The sequence below is a fragment of the Rhodotorula graminis genome (assembly GCF_001329695.1).
Source record: "Rhodotorula graminis WP1 unplaced genomic scaffold RHOBAscaffold_3, whole genome shotgun sequence".
Classification (NCBI taxonomy): domain Eukaryota; kingdom Fungi; phylum Basidiomycota; class Microbotryomycetes; order Sporidiobolales; family Sporidiobolaceae; genus Rhodotorula; species Rhodotorula graminis.
The window spans coordinates 823623-842446 of NW_017264930.1; the positions used below are offsets into that span (position 1 = coordinate 823623).

Here is an 18824-nt window from a genome sequence, read left to right on the forward strand (position 1 = left end):
GACACACCTCTGACTGCTCAGAGAGCGCTGTAGCCACGGCTGGCACAGCTTAGACTACACTACCGCACCGCGCTCGGCCGACTAGGCCAGCACACGCCTTCAACCGCCTCCTCATCACCGAGTTGAGCCAAGTCGAGGACGACATCGCCCTTTGCACGCAGGAGACTCGGCGTGAGGTATTCCTGACCCAGGTGCGTCCTCCGTTCACTGCATCAGACGTGCCCGGAGCCAGCCGGGGTGGCAGTGCTGGAGGTCGTCGCCAAGTGGGGGAGCCGGCGTCAGCAGCGGCCCACGACGTCGTGCGGGCCTTTCGAGTGCCTCGATCGTGGTTTAAAAGCCGCACGAAGCCGCACAGACTGGACCAGCTCTCCCCGAAACGGTGTTGACCCACTCGCCCTCGTCGCGCAGCTCGCAGCTCGGCCACGATGGCGCACAACTCGACCGCGTTCCGCCTGGTCGCGCGAGCATCTTCAGTCGATGCCTTGCGAGGCTCGGGCCCGGCGAGCCTGAACTGGCTGTACCTTGTGCGTCCCGTTCCTCAACCCCTTCTCCTCCTCGCCGCCTCGCTGACCCTCTCTCGTTGCAGGTCGAGTGCTTCGTCGTCTTCATCCTGGTCCTCTTCGTACGTCCCTCGCCCTCACAACGGTCGGGATGCCCTGCCTGACACGCCTCCACCTGCAGTACTTCTTCTACATTCAGCGGGTCCTCGGCATCGTCGCATCATGGGTCCTGCGGCTCTACTTCTGGCGGTCGAGCAACGCCTATTTCGAGATCGGCGCGCTCAAGATCAGCATCCTCGGTGGACGCATCCAGTTCAACGACCTGCGCTACATCAGTCGAAACCAGTCTCTGCGCGTCGTTCGAGGTGCGCTCGCTCTTTCCCTCGTCCTCGCGGTCCCGTCGACGGCCTACTCACGCCTGTCTCGTCGCTCAGGTCACGTCACGTGGAAATATTGGCTTCGTCATGTGCGCTCGGAGGAGGACAAGCCGTCAGGTGCGCTCGTCGTCCTCTTCGCTCGAGCCCCCTTTCCCTTCCAGAGCTGACCTCGCTTCGACGCACCCTCGCGCAGAGTCTCGCAAGCCCTGTCGAGTCCAGATCACCTATTCCGGCGCCGAGCTCTTCCTGTACAACCGCACGCCGTCGTACGACGCCATCCTCGAGCAGCTCGGGCTCAAGGAGCAGGACCCGCTCCGCCGCGGGCCGTCCGAGCCGTCCGACTCGTCGTCTACGTCGAGCCCGGCGTCATCTCTCGACAAGAAGGAGAAGCAGTCGCTGTCGTCATCGTCGCCGAGGCCGTCCACCGCCGTCTCGTCGATCGAGCAGGTCCAGGCCGAGCAGGGCGAGAAGGAGCGCGAGCGGCGCAAGCAGGTCGACGAGGGCAAGAAGGACGGCACCAACTGGCTCCTCGAGGCGCTCCCGATCGCGTTCGAGTGCGGCCGGGGCGCCATCATCATGGGCAACCCGAGCACGCCGTCGATCCTCATCGCCGGCTTCGACGGCGCCCAAGGCACCTACTCGGCGGGCAAGGCCCGCTCCAAGCTCGACGACTACAAGGAGGTGCACCACTTCGTCTTTCGCCGGCCCAAGATCGTGTGGCGCACCAACCCGGACTACAAGGAGGGCATGGCCGACCACGGTCAGCACCTCATGGACCGCCTCGACCAGGACATGTGCGCCCCCTCCTTTCTCTCAGTCTCCCCGTCGCACGAAATTCGTCGTCGAGCAACAGCCTGACGCATTCTCCCTCTCCTGCAGCCGCCACTTCTCGCTCTCGAGCCTGTTTGCCCGGCCGACCGCCTTCCTCACCCTGCGCGGCTTTCGCGACCTCGTCATGCGCCGGCCGCACCCTTCCCGCCGCGAGCAGCGACGCGCTCGTCGGTACGGCGAGTCGGAGAAGGAGCAGGCGCAGGGCGTCGACGAGCCGGCGAGGCCGTCGTCGCACGACGGCTGGACGGGCCTCCCGCGGTACCAGACGCCCGAGGACGACGCGAGCGTCGACTCGGACGGCAAGCCGCCTCACGTCGTCGAGTACGCCAAGGTGGCGACGCTCCTCGTGTCGGACGAGATCGACTTGACGTACTACTCGGACGTCGCAGGCCTCGTTCCCGAGCGCAGCAAGAGCGACTCGCCCGTCGCCGGGCTCGAGACGTACGACGTCGGCAACGGCGGCCTCAGTCCCGAGTGGGGCGTCGACCTCGTCGTGCGCGGTGCCGCCCTCACGTACGGCCCGTGGGCCGACCGCCAGCGCGCCAAGATCCAGAGCGCGTTCCTCCCGGCGACCTACTTCAACGGCCTCGAGACGCCCAAACTCAAGCCGGGCGATAAGCGCATGCACACGGCGCTCAAGGTCTATGTCGAGTTCAGCGACGGCGCGACGCTGCGGGTCCCGACGCGCGAGTCGTCCAAGGTGCGTCCCCTCGCTCCCTCTCTTCCCCCTCCCAGCCCTCGGCCGTCGCCCGATCACTGACCCAAGGCTTTCGCGCAACAGGACTGGAAGTACGACTCGCCCAACCCCGAGCACTCGGCCGACCCTGTCGTCCGCAAGTACGGCTGGCTCGACGTCGCGCTCGGGCCCAACTCGACCATGACCTACTTCCTGCCGATGGTCGCCACCAAGGCGGGCTACGACACGCTCCTCGAGCTCCACCTCGACGACATCAGCGCCTCGTCGAGCGTCAACCACGAGACGTTCTTCCACGCCGAGTCGTGCCGGATCGGGTGCGGCCTGCCGTCGCCGCTCGTGTGGGACGAGAAGCGCACGTGGACCATCACGACCAAGATCGCTCGACCCGACATCTCGCTCTTGCGCGACCACGTCACCCTGTTCACCGACGTCGCGCAGGACTGGACGAGCGGCCCCGCCGGCGACTACGACCACTTTGTCCCGTTCGTCTACAAGATGGACATCGAGGTCCGCGACTACGCCATCCAGCTCTTCCTCAACGACCACAACATCATCAGCAACGCGACCGCTCCCGAGGACAACGCCCTCTTGACCCTGAGCGGCCCGGCCCTGGACGCGCACGTCGTCATCCCGTCCGACGCCTACCGCCAGGAGTGCACCAACTTCCAGTTCACAACCAGCGTGCGTCGGCCTCTCTTTCTCTCTGTCGGGCTCGTAAGGGGGGCCTCACTGACCTCGTCCAACCCGCAGATCGTCGACCTCGTCCTCTCGATGAGCTTGCCCGACTGGAACACGCACAGCGCCTTTATGACTGACCGCACCCGCACCTTCGCCACTGCCGCCGAGCTCATCCTCGACGGCTCGTACCGCATCTACGCGCACGCCCACCCGGACAACGTCGAGAAGCTCTCGCTCCGCATCAAGGTGCGCCTCCTCCCCCTCGTCACTTTGCGCCTCTTGACTGGGTTCCGGATCCTGACGGCTCCTCTCATACCCGCAGAATCGTGACGTCGTGTTCAAGGCGTTCGGCTGGGTCATTCGGCACCTGTTCAACGTGCGTCTCGGCGTTTCTCACTGCCTCGGCCTGCCTCGCTCGAGCGTGCCGTACTGAACCTTCCCTCGGCCCGCGCAGCTCAAGGAGAACTACTTCGGCAGCTTCACGCACTACGTCACGTTCGACGAGTACAAGCGTCGTCACAGCAGCAACCTGCAGGGCGACCCGCTCGAGCTCAAGTACCGCCCGGGCAAGACGGACGTCTCGGAGGTGTCGGTCCAGTACGAGCTCGAGAACGGCCTGCTCCTTCTTCCTCAAGGTACGTCCTGCCCCTCTCGACCTCGTCCGCCTCGTCAGGAGCGTTGTCGGCGCCGACCCTGACGAGATGTCGCGCCCGCAGAAATCTACGACTGCTCCAAGGCGATCGTCCTCGCCCTTCCTCAGCTCAGCGTCGACCTGCGCAACCACGACTTCTTCATGGGTGCGTCCTCGTTGCTCGCCTCCTCGTCGCCGACCCGGACCCGTGGCCCTGACCACGTCATGCCCTTCCCGCCGCGCAGAGATGTCCCTCAACGTCGACCCGTTCCGCCTTCTCGAGACGTCTGACACGATGGCGTTCCTCGAGCAAGACTTTGGGGACATCCTCGAGCAGCAAGGCGACCTGCTGCGCGTCGACGGCCTCGAGATTGGCGCCAATCGCCTGTTCGGCCCTCAGCCTCGGACGGCGACCTACCTGTGCATCTGGTCGTTCGACATCGGCGCGATCGTCGGCAGCGTCCCGCCATGCTTCGTCCAAAGCCTCGTGCGGGCCGGAGGAGCGGTCGGCCTCACGTTCACCGACAGCGACAACGCGCCCGCTCCCGACTATGTCGTGCCGGTCGACCCGGACGTCACCGCCCTCACGGTCCAGGTCCGCTCGCTCGACGTCGCCGTTCGAGGCACCGCGACCGCCGTCCAGCTGTACCTCCCGCAAGGCGTCGACCTGCGGTTCGACGACCTCGCCACCGCGCCGTTCCTCAAGCACCTCCGGCTCGAGGTCCCCGAGCTCACGCTCCGGGCCCTCGCCCCCCTGTTCGGCCGCTCGGCGCCCTGGATGGAGGTCGCCTCGGTCGACGTTGACCTGTCGATTGTCCTCGGCCTGTCGCACAATGGCTGGGAGGCCCGTGCGCGCGAGCAGCTCGCGTTCGTCGCGCTCCAGGACGGCCTCACCAAGCGCTGCCCGTTTATCTACGGCCAAGGAGACAGCTGTGCGTCCCCTTACCCTCCGTCGGGCCGACGTGACCGCCACGATCCCGTGACTGACCCTGCCCCTCCTCCTCCAGCGTCGTCCCGCAGCGGCAGCCTGTTCCTCCCGGCCATCGAGGGTCCTGTTCGCTCTTTTCGTGCGTCGCTCTCCTTCCCTCATCGTCTCGGACGAGCCGCACCTGACGATACCTCTCTCATGCAGCTCGTGCGCCCGTCCACGTCGGCTCGCCCTCGTCAACCGGCCGCCTCGAGAGCGTCGCCGAGGAATCCGAGGCCGACCTGACGTCCGACGGGCGCTCTGACCTGGACGACTCGGCAACGTCTGACGGTGCGTCTCATCCAGGGCGAGCTGCCGTACCGGCGACGCGAACTGACCCGTCTCCCTGTCCCGCAGACGACGCGCACACGCTCTACACGCGTCTCGCCGGTCGAGACGAGGCGAGCGACCGGTTCAGCGCATACGGCGTCGTCCTCCAGCTGTGCGAGCGTGCGCCCGAGGCGGCGTTCCTGGATCGTCCCACCTTTCGGCGGCTGTACAAGGTGCGCACCCACCCTTCTCTCTCTCGACCATGCCCTTCTCGTTCAGCCGCTCATCTTCCTGCAACTGTACCCAGAACGGCGCGAGGCGACGATCACCTCCTGCAACGACTGCCGGGTCGACGATGGACCGCCTGCGCGACTTTGGGCACTCGAAGCACCCGGACCGCTCCGAGGCGCGCACCTGTATCGACATCTCGTCGCAGAAGGGCCTGCGTCTCGTCCTGACGCCTGTCGCTGTATCGGTCGGGTCCGACGTGCTCGACGGCATCAACATCGTGCGTGCTCGGTCCTCGCCCGTCTCTCCAAGCCGAGCGACGCCGTCCTGACTCGCCCTTGCCCATCAGGACACCGACCTCGAACACTGCCTCGACGACCTGTACACCGAGTTCCTCGACTCGCAGCAGACCGTCGCCAAGACGCGCTTCGGCGACCTCGAGGTCAAGGCGTCGCTCCCGCTCGTCCAGGTCGACCTCATCCAGGACGTCCTGCGCCCCGAGGACACGATCTCGTTCCGCCAACGCGACAACCGCCACGTCGACGAGCACGCCTCGGCGACCGTGCTCAGCATCGTCCAGCTCGTCCTGAGCACCATCTCGCTCGGGTTCCGCCAGCTCGTCGACCATCACGGCGGCGTCGAGCGCCCACTCGTGCCCACGCCGAGCGCCGTCGTCGAGTTCGAGGTCGACGGCTCGGCAGGCCAAACCCGTCTACTCGTGTTCCACCCGGAGCAGTCGACGATCCCGGGCTCGACTCGCCGCAGCCACGTCCTTCCTCGGGCAGACGAGCAGGTCCGGGAGCGCCCGACCGCCCTCGACCTCGTCCTCGGGCGCTGCGACGCTCGCGTCGACTACAGCGCGGCGCGCGCGCTCGTCTCGCTCGTTGGCCGCGACGCCCAGCTCGACTTTGTCGACGAGGCGGCCGAGCTCATCATCGGCGCCCTGTGGAGCTGGCGCGTCGTCAGCAACATCATCCTCCCGATCAAGCAGCGCGAGGTCGAGCGCGAGATGTTCCTGCGCCACCTCGTGTACGCCGTCGCCGTCGAGAGCGACTCGGCCGGCGTCACGACCGTCCCGACCTTCCTCAACCGCGTGTCGTACCTCGTCGGCTCGTCGGGCACGCTCCGCGTCGACGACGGGTGGAAGTCGCTCCACAACCTGCGGCACTGCCTGCGCCTCGCCCACGCCGACGTCGCCGACCTCCTCGCTCGTCAGGGCACGTGGCCCGACCAGAGCGAGATGCGCGACCACTTCCTGCGCATCCTGCGGCGCCAGTCGGCGTGGGACGTCGACGTCGACGACTTCCAGCACTCGCCGCTCGTCCGCCGGTTCTACGGCTCGAGCGAGGAGGCGGCGCACGAGCTGCACGGCCCGAGCGCGCTCGACTGGGTCCTCGCGCTCCCGATCGCCGTCGAGTGGAGCACGGGCACGCTCGACGCACGGTTCTGGACCGACTCGGGCACGAGCAACAGCCTCGCCGTCGGCAAGATCGACGCCTACCTCGCCTCGTCGGGCCTCGACTCGGACCAAGACGAGCTTCGGCTGCGCACCAAGGCGACGCTCGAGGGCATCGATGCGCGCGTCGACCGCGACCTGCTCGTCCTCATCCGCCACATCCTCGGCGTGCGCAACGTGTTCGAGCGCAAGATCCAGCGGTTCTCGCGCGACCTCGCCGCCTCGACCGACGCGACCTCGACCTCGACCGCGGCGCCGCCCGAGGACGTCTTTGCGGCGCTGCCCGGCATCGTCCTCGACGCCTCACTCGCCGTGCGGCACCTCGGCGCCGTTGCCAACGCCGACGAGCTCGAGGCGCAAGCCGTCGTCTCGGACGCGACCACGAGCATCTTTGCCCGCACGCGCCCGGCGTTCGACGCCGACGGCCTCCTCGACCGCCACCTGATCGACTTGAGCACGTCGGCCACGATCGGGAACCTGTCGTTCGCCGCTCGCGAGCGTCGTGCGCACAAGAGCGAGGTCCTCCTGTCGGCCGACCTCGACGGCCCTTCTGCGCTCGTCACGGCACACGGAACGCGCGCGATGTACGGCGCGAGCTCGGTCGAGACGGTGCACGTCGTCCTCGGCACGCAAGCTGTCCGGTTCAGCGTCCCACGCGACGCCGTCCGGTCGTACGAGTGCGTCCCGGTCTCTCTCTCTCTCTCTCCCGCCCTCACGTCGCCTGACGCCCTTGTTCTCCTCCTCTCCAGGTTTGTCGAGAACTGGCGGACGTCGAGCCTGCCCGTCTACGACTCGCTCCTGACCGACCTGCGCGTCGGCCTCGACGACTTGCCGGCGAGTCAAGACGGCGGCTCGGTCCGCGCCCTCGCCAGCGCGAGCCCGTCCTCCCTGTCGAACCTGTTCGAGGCGACCGACGTCAAGGTCCAGGCGGCCGTCTCGCTCGTCGAGCTCACGGCGCAGGCCGTCCCGACCCTCCAGGCGAGCTACGTCGTCCGCAACCTGTCGGCGTTCGCCGACACGAAAGGCTCGCCACAGCCCGACGCCTGGCTCGGCGAGATCGTCGTCGGCATGCAGGTCGGCCAGCAGTTGGTCCGCTTCGTCCCCGTCCAGGGCGAGGTGGACCGCCCCGCCGACTCGCCGACCCTGCCCAGCGAGACGTCGTTCGAGCTACCCGTCATCCGCCTCAGCGGCCGCGCCGACGCGTGTCCGTGCCAGCACGTTAGCGTCCTCACGACCGTCGAGCCCATCTCGGTCAAGCTCACGGCCGACATCATCGACAACGTCCTCACGGTCCAGCGCCACTTTGGCAACGACATCGACGAGCTCGTGCGCCTCGTTCAGGCCAAGCGCCCGTCGTCGCCCGACGACTCGTGCTCGGTGGCGGTCCCGACAGCCTCGTCGCCGTCGCCTGCGCCGAGCGGCGCCTCCCCGAGCCGGCTCTCGAGCTCGCCGAGCATCACTTGGGACGCTCGTGTCGCCCTGCGCGGGTTCAAGATCGCCGTCCAGGGCCCGCAGGCCGTCCAGTGGCTCGAGACCGAGCTCCTCGAGGCCCAGGCGTCGTCGAGTGAGGCGGGCAAGCTGCGGTGGCAGGCGGTCGTCCAGAACCTCGCGCTCTCGCTCGCGCAGCGCCCGGCCCACGACGACGACAACGAGGCCAACGTCGCCCTCGACCCGTCGACCGACCGTCGTTACCGCCTCGCCTTCTTCCGCTTGAACTTGAACGTCAGCAACGCCCACACGGACCTTCCCAACCTCCCCGGCCTCGCCAGCTCGAGCGACCTCGACACGCCGCACCTCCACGTCCGCCTCCCTCGCGTCCATGCCGTCATCCAGCCCAACGCGATCGAGGCGCTCGGCGACCTCGTCGACCACTACGTCCAGGAGATGGAGGACCGGCGCACGTCGCGCCGGCAGGACATCGAGGCGCTCCAGACCCGGGTCGTGCAGACGCTCGACATCAAGGACGACGACAAGGCGAAGCCGTCGTGGCTGTCGACGTGTGTCGTCTCGGTCGAGGCCCAGAGCATCGGCGTCGCGATCCCGCTCAGCGACGAGGGCGTCGCCGGCATCACCGCCGTCCGCGAGAAGCGCCGCCACAAGTCGGCCCAGTCGCGCCCGGCGTTCCTCGTCTCGCTCGCGTCGGTCCAGTTCGGCGCGCAGAAGGGCAGCGCCGGGTGCGCGTGCATCTCGCGCTTCTCGGCCAACTTTGTCGGCGACTTTGACCAGGGCCGCAAGGAGGACTTTGACGGCGACACGCACCAGTCGCTCAACCGCATCGTCCTGCCCGACATGAAGTGCACGCTGCGGTCGCCGCACGGCGAGCCCGTCCTCGTGCACTCGAAGGTGTCGGGCCTCGAGGTCGACCTCGAGCCGACCGTCGTCGCGTTCGCGTTCGCCCTCATCGACGTCTACCGCCTCAGCCACGAGCGCTTCGCCAAGTTCGCCCCAGAGCTGAGCCCCGGTCTCGGTACCGACACGCCGACTCGACCGAGCCTCTGCCCAACTCGACCGGCTCCGGCGGCGGCCACGCCCGCCGTCCAGGCGACGTTCGAGTTTGCGAGCGGCACGATCCGCATGCACTCGCACGTGCAGGTCGCAGGCGGCGGCAAGGACGGCATCACGCCGCCGACGTCGCCGGGACGGCGGCCCAAGCCGCACCGCCGCGGCAAGTCGCTCGGCGAGTTCGCGACGCTGCGGCACGCGCCGGGCAAGGCGCCGCACGAGACGACGCCGGACGTGTTCCGCCTCCCGGCGCTCTCGATGTGGGCCGAGTACCGCGACGACGACGACGACCAGGTCGACTCGCGCCTGCACGTCGACTGCGTCATCCACAAGAGCCACAACACCCTGTACCCGACCCTGCTCCCGTTCGTCTCGGCCGTCGTCCAGCAGGTCAAGGTGCGCGCCCTGCCCGTCGCGACCGCCACGGCGGCGGCTGCCGCTCCCGAGCCGTCGACGCACGACCTGTCGCCCATCGCCGAGTCGCCGACCTCGCCAAGCAGCACGACGCCTCTCGACGACTTTGCGGCACCCCTCGGCAAGCTGCAGCTCACGATCAGCCTGCGCATCGACCAGTCGAAGCTCGAGATCTCGTGCCTGCCCGCCGCCGGTGCGTCCTCGTCTCTCTCGCCTCGCCTCGTCTCTCTCGCCTCGTCTCCCTCTCTCGAGCGCACGGACCCAGCTCACCGTCTATCGCGCCGCCTGCAGAGGTCACGGCCCGCCTGACGTGGGAGAGCGGCGGCTTCTTCTTCTCGACGTCGCCGCAGACCAAGGGCGTCACGTTCGCCGTGTCGGTCGACGGCGTGTCGGCGGGCCTGCGCCACCTGTTCTCGCCCGAGGACTGCCTGAGCCTCGAGGCGAAAGGTCTCGCCGCCTCGCTGTCGTTCGGCGCGCTCGAGGGCGCACACTCGCCGGCGGCGCGCCTCCTGTCGGTCGTCGTCAACCTTCCCAACGTGTCGGCGTCGATGAACTTTCGCCATCTGCAAGACTGGCTCTGCCTCAAGGCCGTCTGGATCGACCGCATCGACCTCGGCCCTGTCCTGTCGTCCGAGACGCCGACTACGACCGTCCCGACGCCGGCCGCCCCGACCTCGTCGACCTCGTCGAGCGTGACGGCCCTCGTCCGAGCCGAGATGGGCAGCTTGCGGTTCGCGTGCGACTTTGGCCCGTCGATCGGCCGCATCACGTTCGTCGCGCAGCGCATGGCGATGCGGTACCGTCAAGCTCCCGAGGTGTCGCGCGAGTTCAGCTTCGAGTTTGAGAGCCTCGAGTCGTCGGGCCAAGGTCGCGCCGGCGGCACCGCCCGAGTCGACGGCCTGCGCTTCTTCAACCGCATGCGCGAGCATGACTGCGCGCACGACGTCATGACGGACGCTACCGACCTGGTCCGTCCAACCTGTCCTTTTCTCGCCCGTCCTCTCCTGTCCTCGGCGTCCCTGACTTTTTGCCCCTTACGCTCCCAGCTCAACCTCCGCATCGAGCTCGGCAAGATCGAGGCAACGGTCGAGTACGAGTTCCACCGCATCCTGGTGCTCGACGGCGACCCCGTCGTCTTCGAGGTGCTCGACGACTGGTCGCACGCCCGCGACCACGACCCGGCCCTGTCGCTGCGCATCAAGGTCGACGGCGGCACGTTCAGCCTCCTCGGCACGACGGCGACGGTCGCCACCATCCTCGGCGTCGGCCAACGCATCGGCGCGCTCGTCGACGAAAAGCGGGCCGCCGCCGACGCCGTCATCGCCGGCGCCGGCCTGCCCCCTCGCCCGACGTCGGCTAGCAAGGCCGAGAACGCCATCTCGAGGGTCGCGTCGCGCCTCGGCCAAGACGGCGGCGACGGCGGCATCGGCCCGGCGTGCCCCGTCCGCATCGTCAACCACCTCGAGTTCAACGTCGAGGCGATCCGGCTCGCCATGTTCCAGGACCGGTGGAACGACGGCGACGTGTACCGCGCCGACGCCGGCAGCGGTATCCGCGCCAAGCTCGTGCGCGACGTCGACTCGGACCAGCAGGTCCACCGCAACCTGTCGCTGTACCTCGGCTTCTTCTCGATCCGGCGCGTCGCCCACCGCAAGGTGACGCCGACCGAGGAGGGTCAGTTCGGCGTCGACGAGTGGTACACCCTCCTGCGCAAGTCGAAGGAGACCAACATCATGAAGCACGCCGCGACCGACGTCAAGATGGAGTCGTGGGAGGTGCCCGGCTCGTTCCTCATCCGCCACCGGTTCGACCTCGCGTTCGGCGGCCAGCTCGACGTCGCCCTCAACGTGCGTCCACTCTCTCTCTCTCTCCCTCCCTCTCGTTACCCCATCCGTGACCGATCGGCTCGACCGGTGCTGACATCGCCTTCCTCGCGTACGCAGTGGGCCCTGTTGCGCAACCTGAGCGCTCTCTCGACCCAGTACCGCCTGCAGATGGACCGCATCGCCAACCCGTCGACGAGGAAGAAGAGCGACACCGCGTCGCAGAGCCTCTCGCCGCCGATGGCGCCCCAGTCGGCCCTGCCTACGACGCCGCCGCCGCTCGATGGTGCCGCAGCCGACGCCGCCGTTTCGACGGCCACCCTCGAGCGGCCGAGCACAATCGTCAAGATGAAGCCGCTCCCGCTCGTCCAGGTCGCCTCCAAGGAGCGGCGCTCTCTCACGTTCGAGGCGATCGAGATGCACATCACCGACCCCAAGTTGACCTTCCTCGGCGACGGTGCGCTCCTTTTCCCTCCCTCTTTCTTTCCGCGAAATCGTCGACGCACACACCCTGACATTCACTGCCTCCCGCAGCTACGCCTCCTCTCGAATGGCTCGGTGAGCCTGCACGCCCGTCGCTCCCCTCGTCGACCTCGCCCCTGACCTCCCCTCTTTTTTCGTCGCGCAGGCCTCCAGCGCTCGCGCTTCCCCGCCGTCATCCACACGGGCGTCACGGCACCGCTCGAGCAGCTCCTCGTCCTCCTCTCGTCGACCTACGGCAGCCAGCTCGCGCGAAACAAGTTCAGCGGTCGCCGCGCCGGCAAGGCGGACCGCTCGACCACGACCCCGGCGCCCTCTCCCGGCCTCGTCACGCCTGCTACTCCCACATAGACCCTGTACGACCCTCCTCTCTGTGCCCCCTCGTGTTATTGTGCCCATCCCTGCAACTTGGCGTTCTCTCCTCCTCTCACCGGCGCGTAGCGCATGCTTCCTCGAGAGTTTCTTCCGCCTCCTGCCGCGCACAGTCAGTTCGAGAGAGTCATCATGACAGAGACGCTCGCTGAGCCGCAAGGCCGGCCACGAGAGCAGGTCGTTCGCAAAAAGGCGAGGACGCGTCGCGACGAGCAACGATCTCCTCCTCCTCCTCCTCCTCACCTCTCCTCGCTCACCTCGCCCGAGCGCTTCTCGCCAGCACCGCTCAGCACCATGGCCTCCAACGCAGGCCTGACCGACCCGATGTCGGACGCGCGCACCGTCCGTGGCTCCGAGCCCGAGGCCGTCGAGGCGGGCGCCAAGCGAGCTCCTCGCGGCGGCAAGGGCGCGCGAGTGCGCATCCAGCGCGACCAGGGCGAGATCCCTGCGGTCAAGGACGACACCGGCGAGAAGGTTGCGCAGCTCTTCGAGGGCTTTCTCGAGCAGTGCGTCCTCGTCTCCCTCGTTCCGGACCCACGGCGCGGTGATGAGCCGCCTCGCCCCTCTTGAGCCCAGTCGATGGACCGCGTACTGACTCGCCCTCTCGACAGGTTCTCGGAGGAGGACCCTCGCGCCATGCCGACCTCGTCCATGACGACGGGCCCCTCGTCGACCGCGACCCGCGTCCACTTCTACATCGAACAGGTCAAGGGCATGGCCGAGTTCAAGCTCACGACGCTCTACGTCGACTACCAGCACCTCCTCGACTCGCACGACCTGCTCGCTCGCGCCATCACGCAGCAGTACTACCGGTCCGTCCCCCCCTCGAGTCCCCCTCCCTCTCCTGCGCCTTCTCGCTCACCTCGCCTCTCTCGTCTCGCGCAGGTTCCTGCCCTACCTCCGCCGCGCGCTGCAGAACCTCGTCAAGACCTACGTGCCCGACTACCTGTACACCAACTCGCACGTCGCGTCGACGGCGGCGGCCGGCCTGTCGGTCCGCCAGTTCAGCATCGCGTTCTACAACCTGCCGCTGGTCGAGGGCATCCGCGACATGCGCACCGACAAGATCGGCAAGCTGTGCGCCCTGAGCGGCACCGTCACGCGCACGAGCGAGGTCCGCCCCGAGCTCACGTACGGCACCTTCACCTGCCTCGTCTGCCACGGCACGGTCCGCGACGTCGAGCAGCAGTTCAAGTACACCGAGGCGCGTCCCCTCTCTCTCTATCTTGCGCGCACGAGGACCTCGAGACTGACCTTCGCTGCCCCCCCTTCACAGCCGTCGCTCTGCCCCAACATGACCTGCAACAACCGCACGGCGTGGAAACTCAACATCGAGCAGTCCAAGTTCTCCGACTGGCAGAAGGTCCGCATCCAGGAGAACCCGAACGAGATCCCGACGGGCTCGATGCCTCGCTCGTGCGTCCACCTTTCCCTTTGCCGAACGAGGAGGAACGAGAAACTGACCCCTCTCGGTCGCTGCAGGCTCGACGTCGTCTTGCGGGCCGAGATCGTCGAGCGCGCCAAGGCCGGCGACAAGTGCATCTTCACGGGCACCTTTATCGTCGTCCCGGACGTCGCCGCACTCGGCTTGCCCGGCGTGAACGCCCAGATGATGCGCGAGAACCAGGGCGGGCGCGGCAACACGGGCGCCATGGGCGGCAACATGGGCGTCAGCGGGCTCAAGAGCCTCGGCGTCAAGGACCTCACGTACAAGACGGCGTTCCTCGCGTGCATGGCGACGAGCGCAGAAGCGAGGGTACGTCCCTCGCGCGTCCGGACCCCCTTCTCGGAGTGGGCCCCTGACTGAACCGTGTCAACCGCGCAGAGCTCGGCGACCAACATCCGCTCGGACGACCAGGGCGTCGAGGAGAACCGCAAAGAGTTCCTCGAGAGCCTCACGCGCGAGGAGGTGCAGCAGCTCGAGGCCATGGTCCGCAGCGACCACATCTACTCGCGCCTCGTGTCGAGCATCGCGCCGACCGTGTACGGCCACGAGATTGTGAAAAAGGGCATCCTCCTGCAGCTCATGGGCGGCGTGCACAAGCAGACGCCCGAGGGCATGCACCTGCGCGGCGACCTCAACGTGTGCATCGTCGGCGACCCGTCCGTCTCCAAGTCGCAGTTCCTCAAGTGAGTCCTTGCCCCCCCCCCCCCCTCTCTCTCCCTTCCTCGATCGTGAGCGCCCGTACTGACTCGAGCGTGCGTCCTGCAGGTACGTGTGCGGCTTCCTGCCTCGCGCCGTCTACACGTCGGGCAAGGCCTCGTCGGCGGCGGGTCTGACGGCCGCCGTCGTCAAGGACGAGGAGACGGGCGAGTTCACGATCGAGGCCGGCGCGCTCATGCTCGCCGACAACGGCATCTGCGCCATCGACGAGTTCGACAAGATGGACATCTCGGACCAGGTCGCCATCCACGAGGCCATGGAGCAGCAAACCATCTCGATCGCCAAGGCGGGCATCCAGGCGACGCTCAACGCGCGCACGTCGATCCTCGCTGCCGCCAACCCTGTCGGCGGCCGGTACAACAAGAAGATGAGCCTGCGCGCCAACGTCGCCATGTCGGCGCCCATTATGTCGCGCTTTGACCTCTTCTTCGTCATCCTCGACGAGTGCAACCCGGACGTCGACCTCAAGCTCGCGTCGCACATCGTCAACGTCCACATGCACCGCAACGCCGCCATCAACCCCGAGTTCTCGACCGACGACCTGCAGCGCTACATCCGCTACGCGCGCACCTTCAACCCCAAGTTGACGCCGGCGGCGTCCAAGCAGCTCGTCATCCTGTACGGCAAGCTGCGCAGCGAGGACGCGCAAGGGTACGGCCGCAGCTCGTACCGCGTCACGGTCCGTCAGCTCGAGAGCATGGTCCGCCTCAGCGAGGCCATCGCGCGCGCCAACTGCACCGAGGAGGTCCGTCCGCTCCTTCCTCTCTCTCTCTCTCTCCCTCTTCCTCCCTCGCCCGCACGTCCTGACTCTCTCTCGCATTCTCAGATCACGGTGCCGTTCGTGCAGGAGGCGTACAACCTGTTGAGCCAGTCGATCATCCACGTCGAGAAGGACGACGTCGACATCGACTCGGACTCGGACGACGAGGGCGGTCTCGACGGCGCCAACGGCGGCGGCGGCGACGGCGACAACGATGGCGACGACGTCGGTGCCGATGCGCCGTCGCCCGGCGCTCGTGCGCGCACGGCGTCGGCGACGCCCGGTCCGGGCCAGGACGCAGCGGCGGCGGCGGCGGCCAAGAAGCCCAAGGTGTCGATCACGTACGACAGGTACATGCAGATGATGCAGCGCATCGTCTACATGGTGTCGGAGCACGAGTCGGCGACCGGGTCGGGCATGCCCCGGAGCGAGGTCGTCCAGGCGTACCTCGACGGCGTCGAGGAGCAGCTCGGCACGATCGAGCAGCTCGAGCACGAGACGCAGCTCGTCGAAAAGGTCCTGACCAAGCTCGTCAAGGAGCGGTACCTGCTCGAGCTGCGCGGCTCGGCGACCGGCGGGGCGGCGGCGGGCGCAGAGGGCGCCGCGATGGACGAGGAGGCGGCCGACGAGGAGGAGCCCGTCCTCATGGTGCACCCCGACTGCGAGTTGTAGTCCCTCCCTCTCCCCCCTCCTTGCCGTTCTCTGTACCCTGTACCCGTCCTCGCCGGCCGTCTGTCCCTCTCCTTTGTCCTTATCCCCTCTCGCCCTTTCCTCCTTGTGAACCATAGCGCGCTGTATTGGCCGAGCTCTCTCGTCGACTAGCTCTCACTCGAGAGCATGTGCGCACCTCGGGAGCTTTCGCTGCAGCAAGAGAGAGAGAGAGAGAGAGGAAGCCGCGACGAGAGGAGGGTGCGTCGAGGCTCGAGCGCTCGCAAGAGGAGACGCTCTCTCGCAGCCGCTCTCTCGCTCGGCCCGGTGTACGAACACGATAGTTGGAATGAGGAGAAAGGGCACAACAAGGTCAAAGACGGACCGAACGAGCGCGACGAACCCCAACCTCCTCGTCCTCCTCCTAGAGAGCCGCGCCCGGCAACTCACGGCGCGAGCCCGAGCCCCATGGCGCGGAACCTGTCCTCGAGCGCATCGACGTTGGGCATGACGCGCCGCAAGAGCTCCTTCTTCTCGAGCTCTGTCCGCGTGCTCGCCGCCGCCAACGCTGGGCGCCTGCTGCTCGACGACGCTGCGCTCGGCCTCGACCCGGCGCGCCAATGGCCGGCGCTACCGCCGCTGCCCTCGGTCCCGCTCGACGAGTACGCCGCCGTCGTCGCGGCCGTGCTCGCCGACCGCGCAGAGCCCGCCGACGCGCTCGAGCCGCTCGAGCCAACGTCGTAGCCCGCTCGAGCCGCTCCTGAGCCCGCCCTTGCTCCCACTCCCACTCCCACTCCCGCTCCAGGCCCCCTGCCCCCCGCCCTCGACGACGACGACGACCCAGACCCAAGGCGCCCCCTCGCCCGCCCCGCCACCGCCGCCTCATCGACGCTCGCGCGCCGCTCGAGGCGCTCGACAGCCGCCTGCACCGCGCCCGTGCTCGCGCCCGTGCCCGTGCTCGACGCAGAGGAGCGCGCGCGTACGTGCCCGGGGCGCGCGGCCGAGGCCGAGGAGGGGACGGGCGGCGGGAGCATGGCGCCGTGCCGCTCGCGCTCGCGCTCGCGCTCGCGACGGGCGTCGCGCTCGGCCCTCGTGCGCTCGACGAGCGGGCCCGAAGGCTCGCGCGCCGCGGCCGCCGACGAGCTGCTGCTGCGTCTCGGGGCCGGGCCCGGCGGCGGTGGCGGCGGACGAGCGCCGCTCGTGCTCGTGCTCGGGGCCCGACCGAGCCCGACGATGTCGAGCATCGACTGGGCGCGGCGGTGGGCCTGTGCCGGGCGGCGCGGGGACGGGACCGGCTGCTGCTGCTGCTGCTGCGGCGGCGGCAGGGGCTCGAGCGCGGCGCTGGGGCGCGAGGGCGGTTGAGCGCGAGCGCGGGGCGTCGAGGGTGCCGAGGCGGTGGGCGGGTCGGGGAAGGCGTAGCAGTCGTTGGCTGGCTCGGGGAGGTTCGTGGCGGTGGTGGTGGTCGCGGTGGAGGACGACGACGAGGAACAAGTCGTCGACGACGGGGTCGAGTGGCGCGCTCGCGGCGGCCTCGGCTCGTGCAGCGCGCGCGGCGAGGGAGGACGAGGAGGAGGAGGCGCAGGACGAGCCGGTGCGCCAGCGCGCGGCGACGCCGGTGGCGGCGGGAGGTACCTGCTGAGGCGACCGGGGCTCTCGAGCGGCCCGGCGGCGCCGCGCCGCTCGCCGCCGCCGACGACGCCGACGTCCCGCAGCGACGTGAGGCTCTGCGAGCGCTGGTGCCGCAACGCGCGTGGCGTCGTCGGCGCCGAGATAGCGCTCCTGCTCGCGCTCAGGCTCGGCGAGGGCGGCTCGCGCTCGGTGGCGCTCGAGGCCGCGCGGGACGGCGTGCGCTCGATGGCGCTCCGGGGCGTCGAGAGGGTCGGCTCGAACGACGCCGCCGCCGCCGACGACGACGAGGTGCGGCGCACACGCTGCCGTGTGGGCGTCTGCGGGACGAACGAGGCGGCCGTCTCGGCGAACAGGCGCGGGAGCGCTTCGGCGGTGGCGTCGCTCGCGCTCGCGCCCGCGCCCGAGGGGCCGCAGATGCCGAGGATGCGCTCGTCAAGAGCCGACGCGCCGGACGTGGACGAAGCAAGTGCGGGGTCGGGCGCGCTCGAGGTCGAGGTCGGGTTCGCCTCGGGGAGGAGGTAGAAGTACAGGAGCTCGATGACCTTGATGCTGCGGGCGCAGGAGAGGCAGAGTGAGTGACCGAGTCCCCGAGAAAGAGAGAGAGACAGCGCCCGACGCACCGCACAGGCTGTGCGACCGCCTTGTCCTTGAGGACGCGCACGAGGTGGGCGAGGCCGTCGAGGTCCTCGAACACGCGCACGTTGGCCGGGCGGTCGACGAGGGCGCACAGGACGACGTCGAGGGCTGCGAGGGCGAGGTGGGTCGCGGCGAGGGCGCGAGGGTCGGGTGGTGGAGGGGCGCGTTGGGAGGAGAGGCGAGGGGAGGAGAGCGGGGTTGGGGGAAAGAGGACAGGCGAGGGGAAGGGGAGGGGTGCGGGGTTCGAGGTCGAGGTGGACGCGAGAGAGGGTGAGGCCGGTGGGAGGGCGGTGCGGGCGAGGTCGAGGATGGCGAGGAGGTACTGCGGGCGGTGGACGAGCGAGGTCAGGGTGGTCGGGGGCGGGACAGGAGGGTGGGGCGCACCTCGAAGGACGAGCGGCGGGCAAAGAGGCGCTGGCTCGGCGGGTGGAGGAGCAAGAGGCCCTGGACGAGGCGCAGCGAGCGAGTCCAGTTGGACCACACGAGGAGCGAGTCTTGGTGGTTGGGGCCGAGAGAGCGGGCGAGGTGCTGGAGGAGGACGGTGGTGAGGTTCAGGTCGAGCGAGTCCTGCGTGTCGAGGAAGCGGTCGAGCTTGTTGGACGATGAGGGGTCGGCGAGGGCGAGAGGGTGCAGGACGCCCTCGAGGCGGTCGAGCGCTTGGGCGGTGTGGTGGTCGGTCGAGTTGAGGGTCAAGAGGTCGTCGATGATGGCGACCAAGGCCAGTCTGAGCGACGTGGCCGTCATCCGAGCATGGTCGTCGG

The 18824-nt window shown here is 68.6% G+C and overlaps 3 protein-coding genes across 3 annotated transcripts; 2 read left to right on the forward strand and 1 right to left on the reverse strand.

The window, feature by feature from the left end:
* Nucleotides 1–425: 425 nt before the first annotated feature.
* Nucleotides 426–12228, forward strand: RHOBADRAFT_51963 (uncharacterized protein; the record flags this gene model as incomplete). Its single annotated transcript, XM_018416102.1, has 23 exons — nt 426–524; nt 587–622; nt 682–865; nt 935–994; nt 1071–1671; nt 1757–2408; nt 2490–3086; nt 3156–3329; nt 3406–3459; nt 3538–3718; nt 3800–3880; nt 3960–4646; nt 4722–4781; nt 4847–4972; nt 5039–5184; nt 5259–5459; nt 5529–7312; nt 7385–9744; nt 9843–10519; nt 10598–11398; nt 11495–11831; nt 11909–11932; nt 12003–12228. The coding sequence occupies 23 exons, from the start codon at nt 426–428 to the stop codon at nt 12203–12205; spliced, it is 10125 nt and encodes a 3374-aa protein (XP_018273042.1). The 3' UTR covers nt 12206–12228.
* A 688-nt stretch (nt 12229–12916) lies between these two features.
* On the forward strand, nt 12917–15708 carry RHOBADRAFT_24864 (uncharacterized protein; the record flags this gene model as incomplete). Its single annotated transcript, XM_018412657.1, has 6 exons — nt 12917–13038; nt 13112–13642; nt 13709–13982; nt 14052–14356; nt 14439–15135; nt 15217–15708. Coding segments are annotated over exons 1-6 (2397 nt in total), but the record flags the coding sequence as incomplete, so codon positions are not given.
* Nucleotides 15709–16244: 536 nt separating this feature from the next.
* Nucleotides 16245–18807, reverse strand: RHOBADRAFT_51965 (uncharacterized protein; the record flags this gene model as incomplete). The annotated part of the gene is made up of 3 exons (XM_018416103.1): nt 16245–17976; nt 18048–18385; nt 18448–18807. 3 exons carry the CDS (start codon nt 18805–18807, stop codon nt 16245–16247), a joined length of 2430 nt encoding a protein of 809 aa, XP_018273044.1.
* Between the last annotated feature and the right edge of the window lie 17 nt (nt 18808–18824).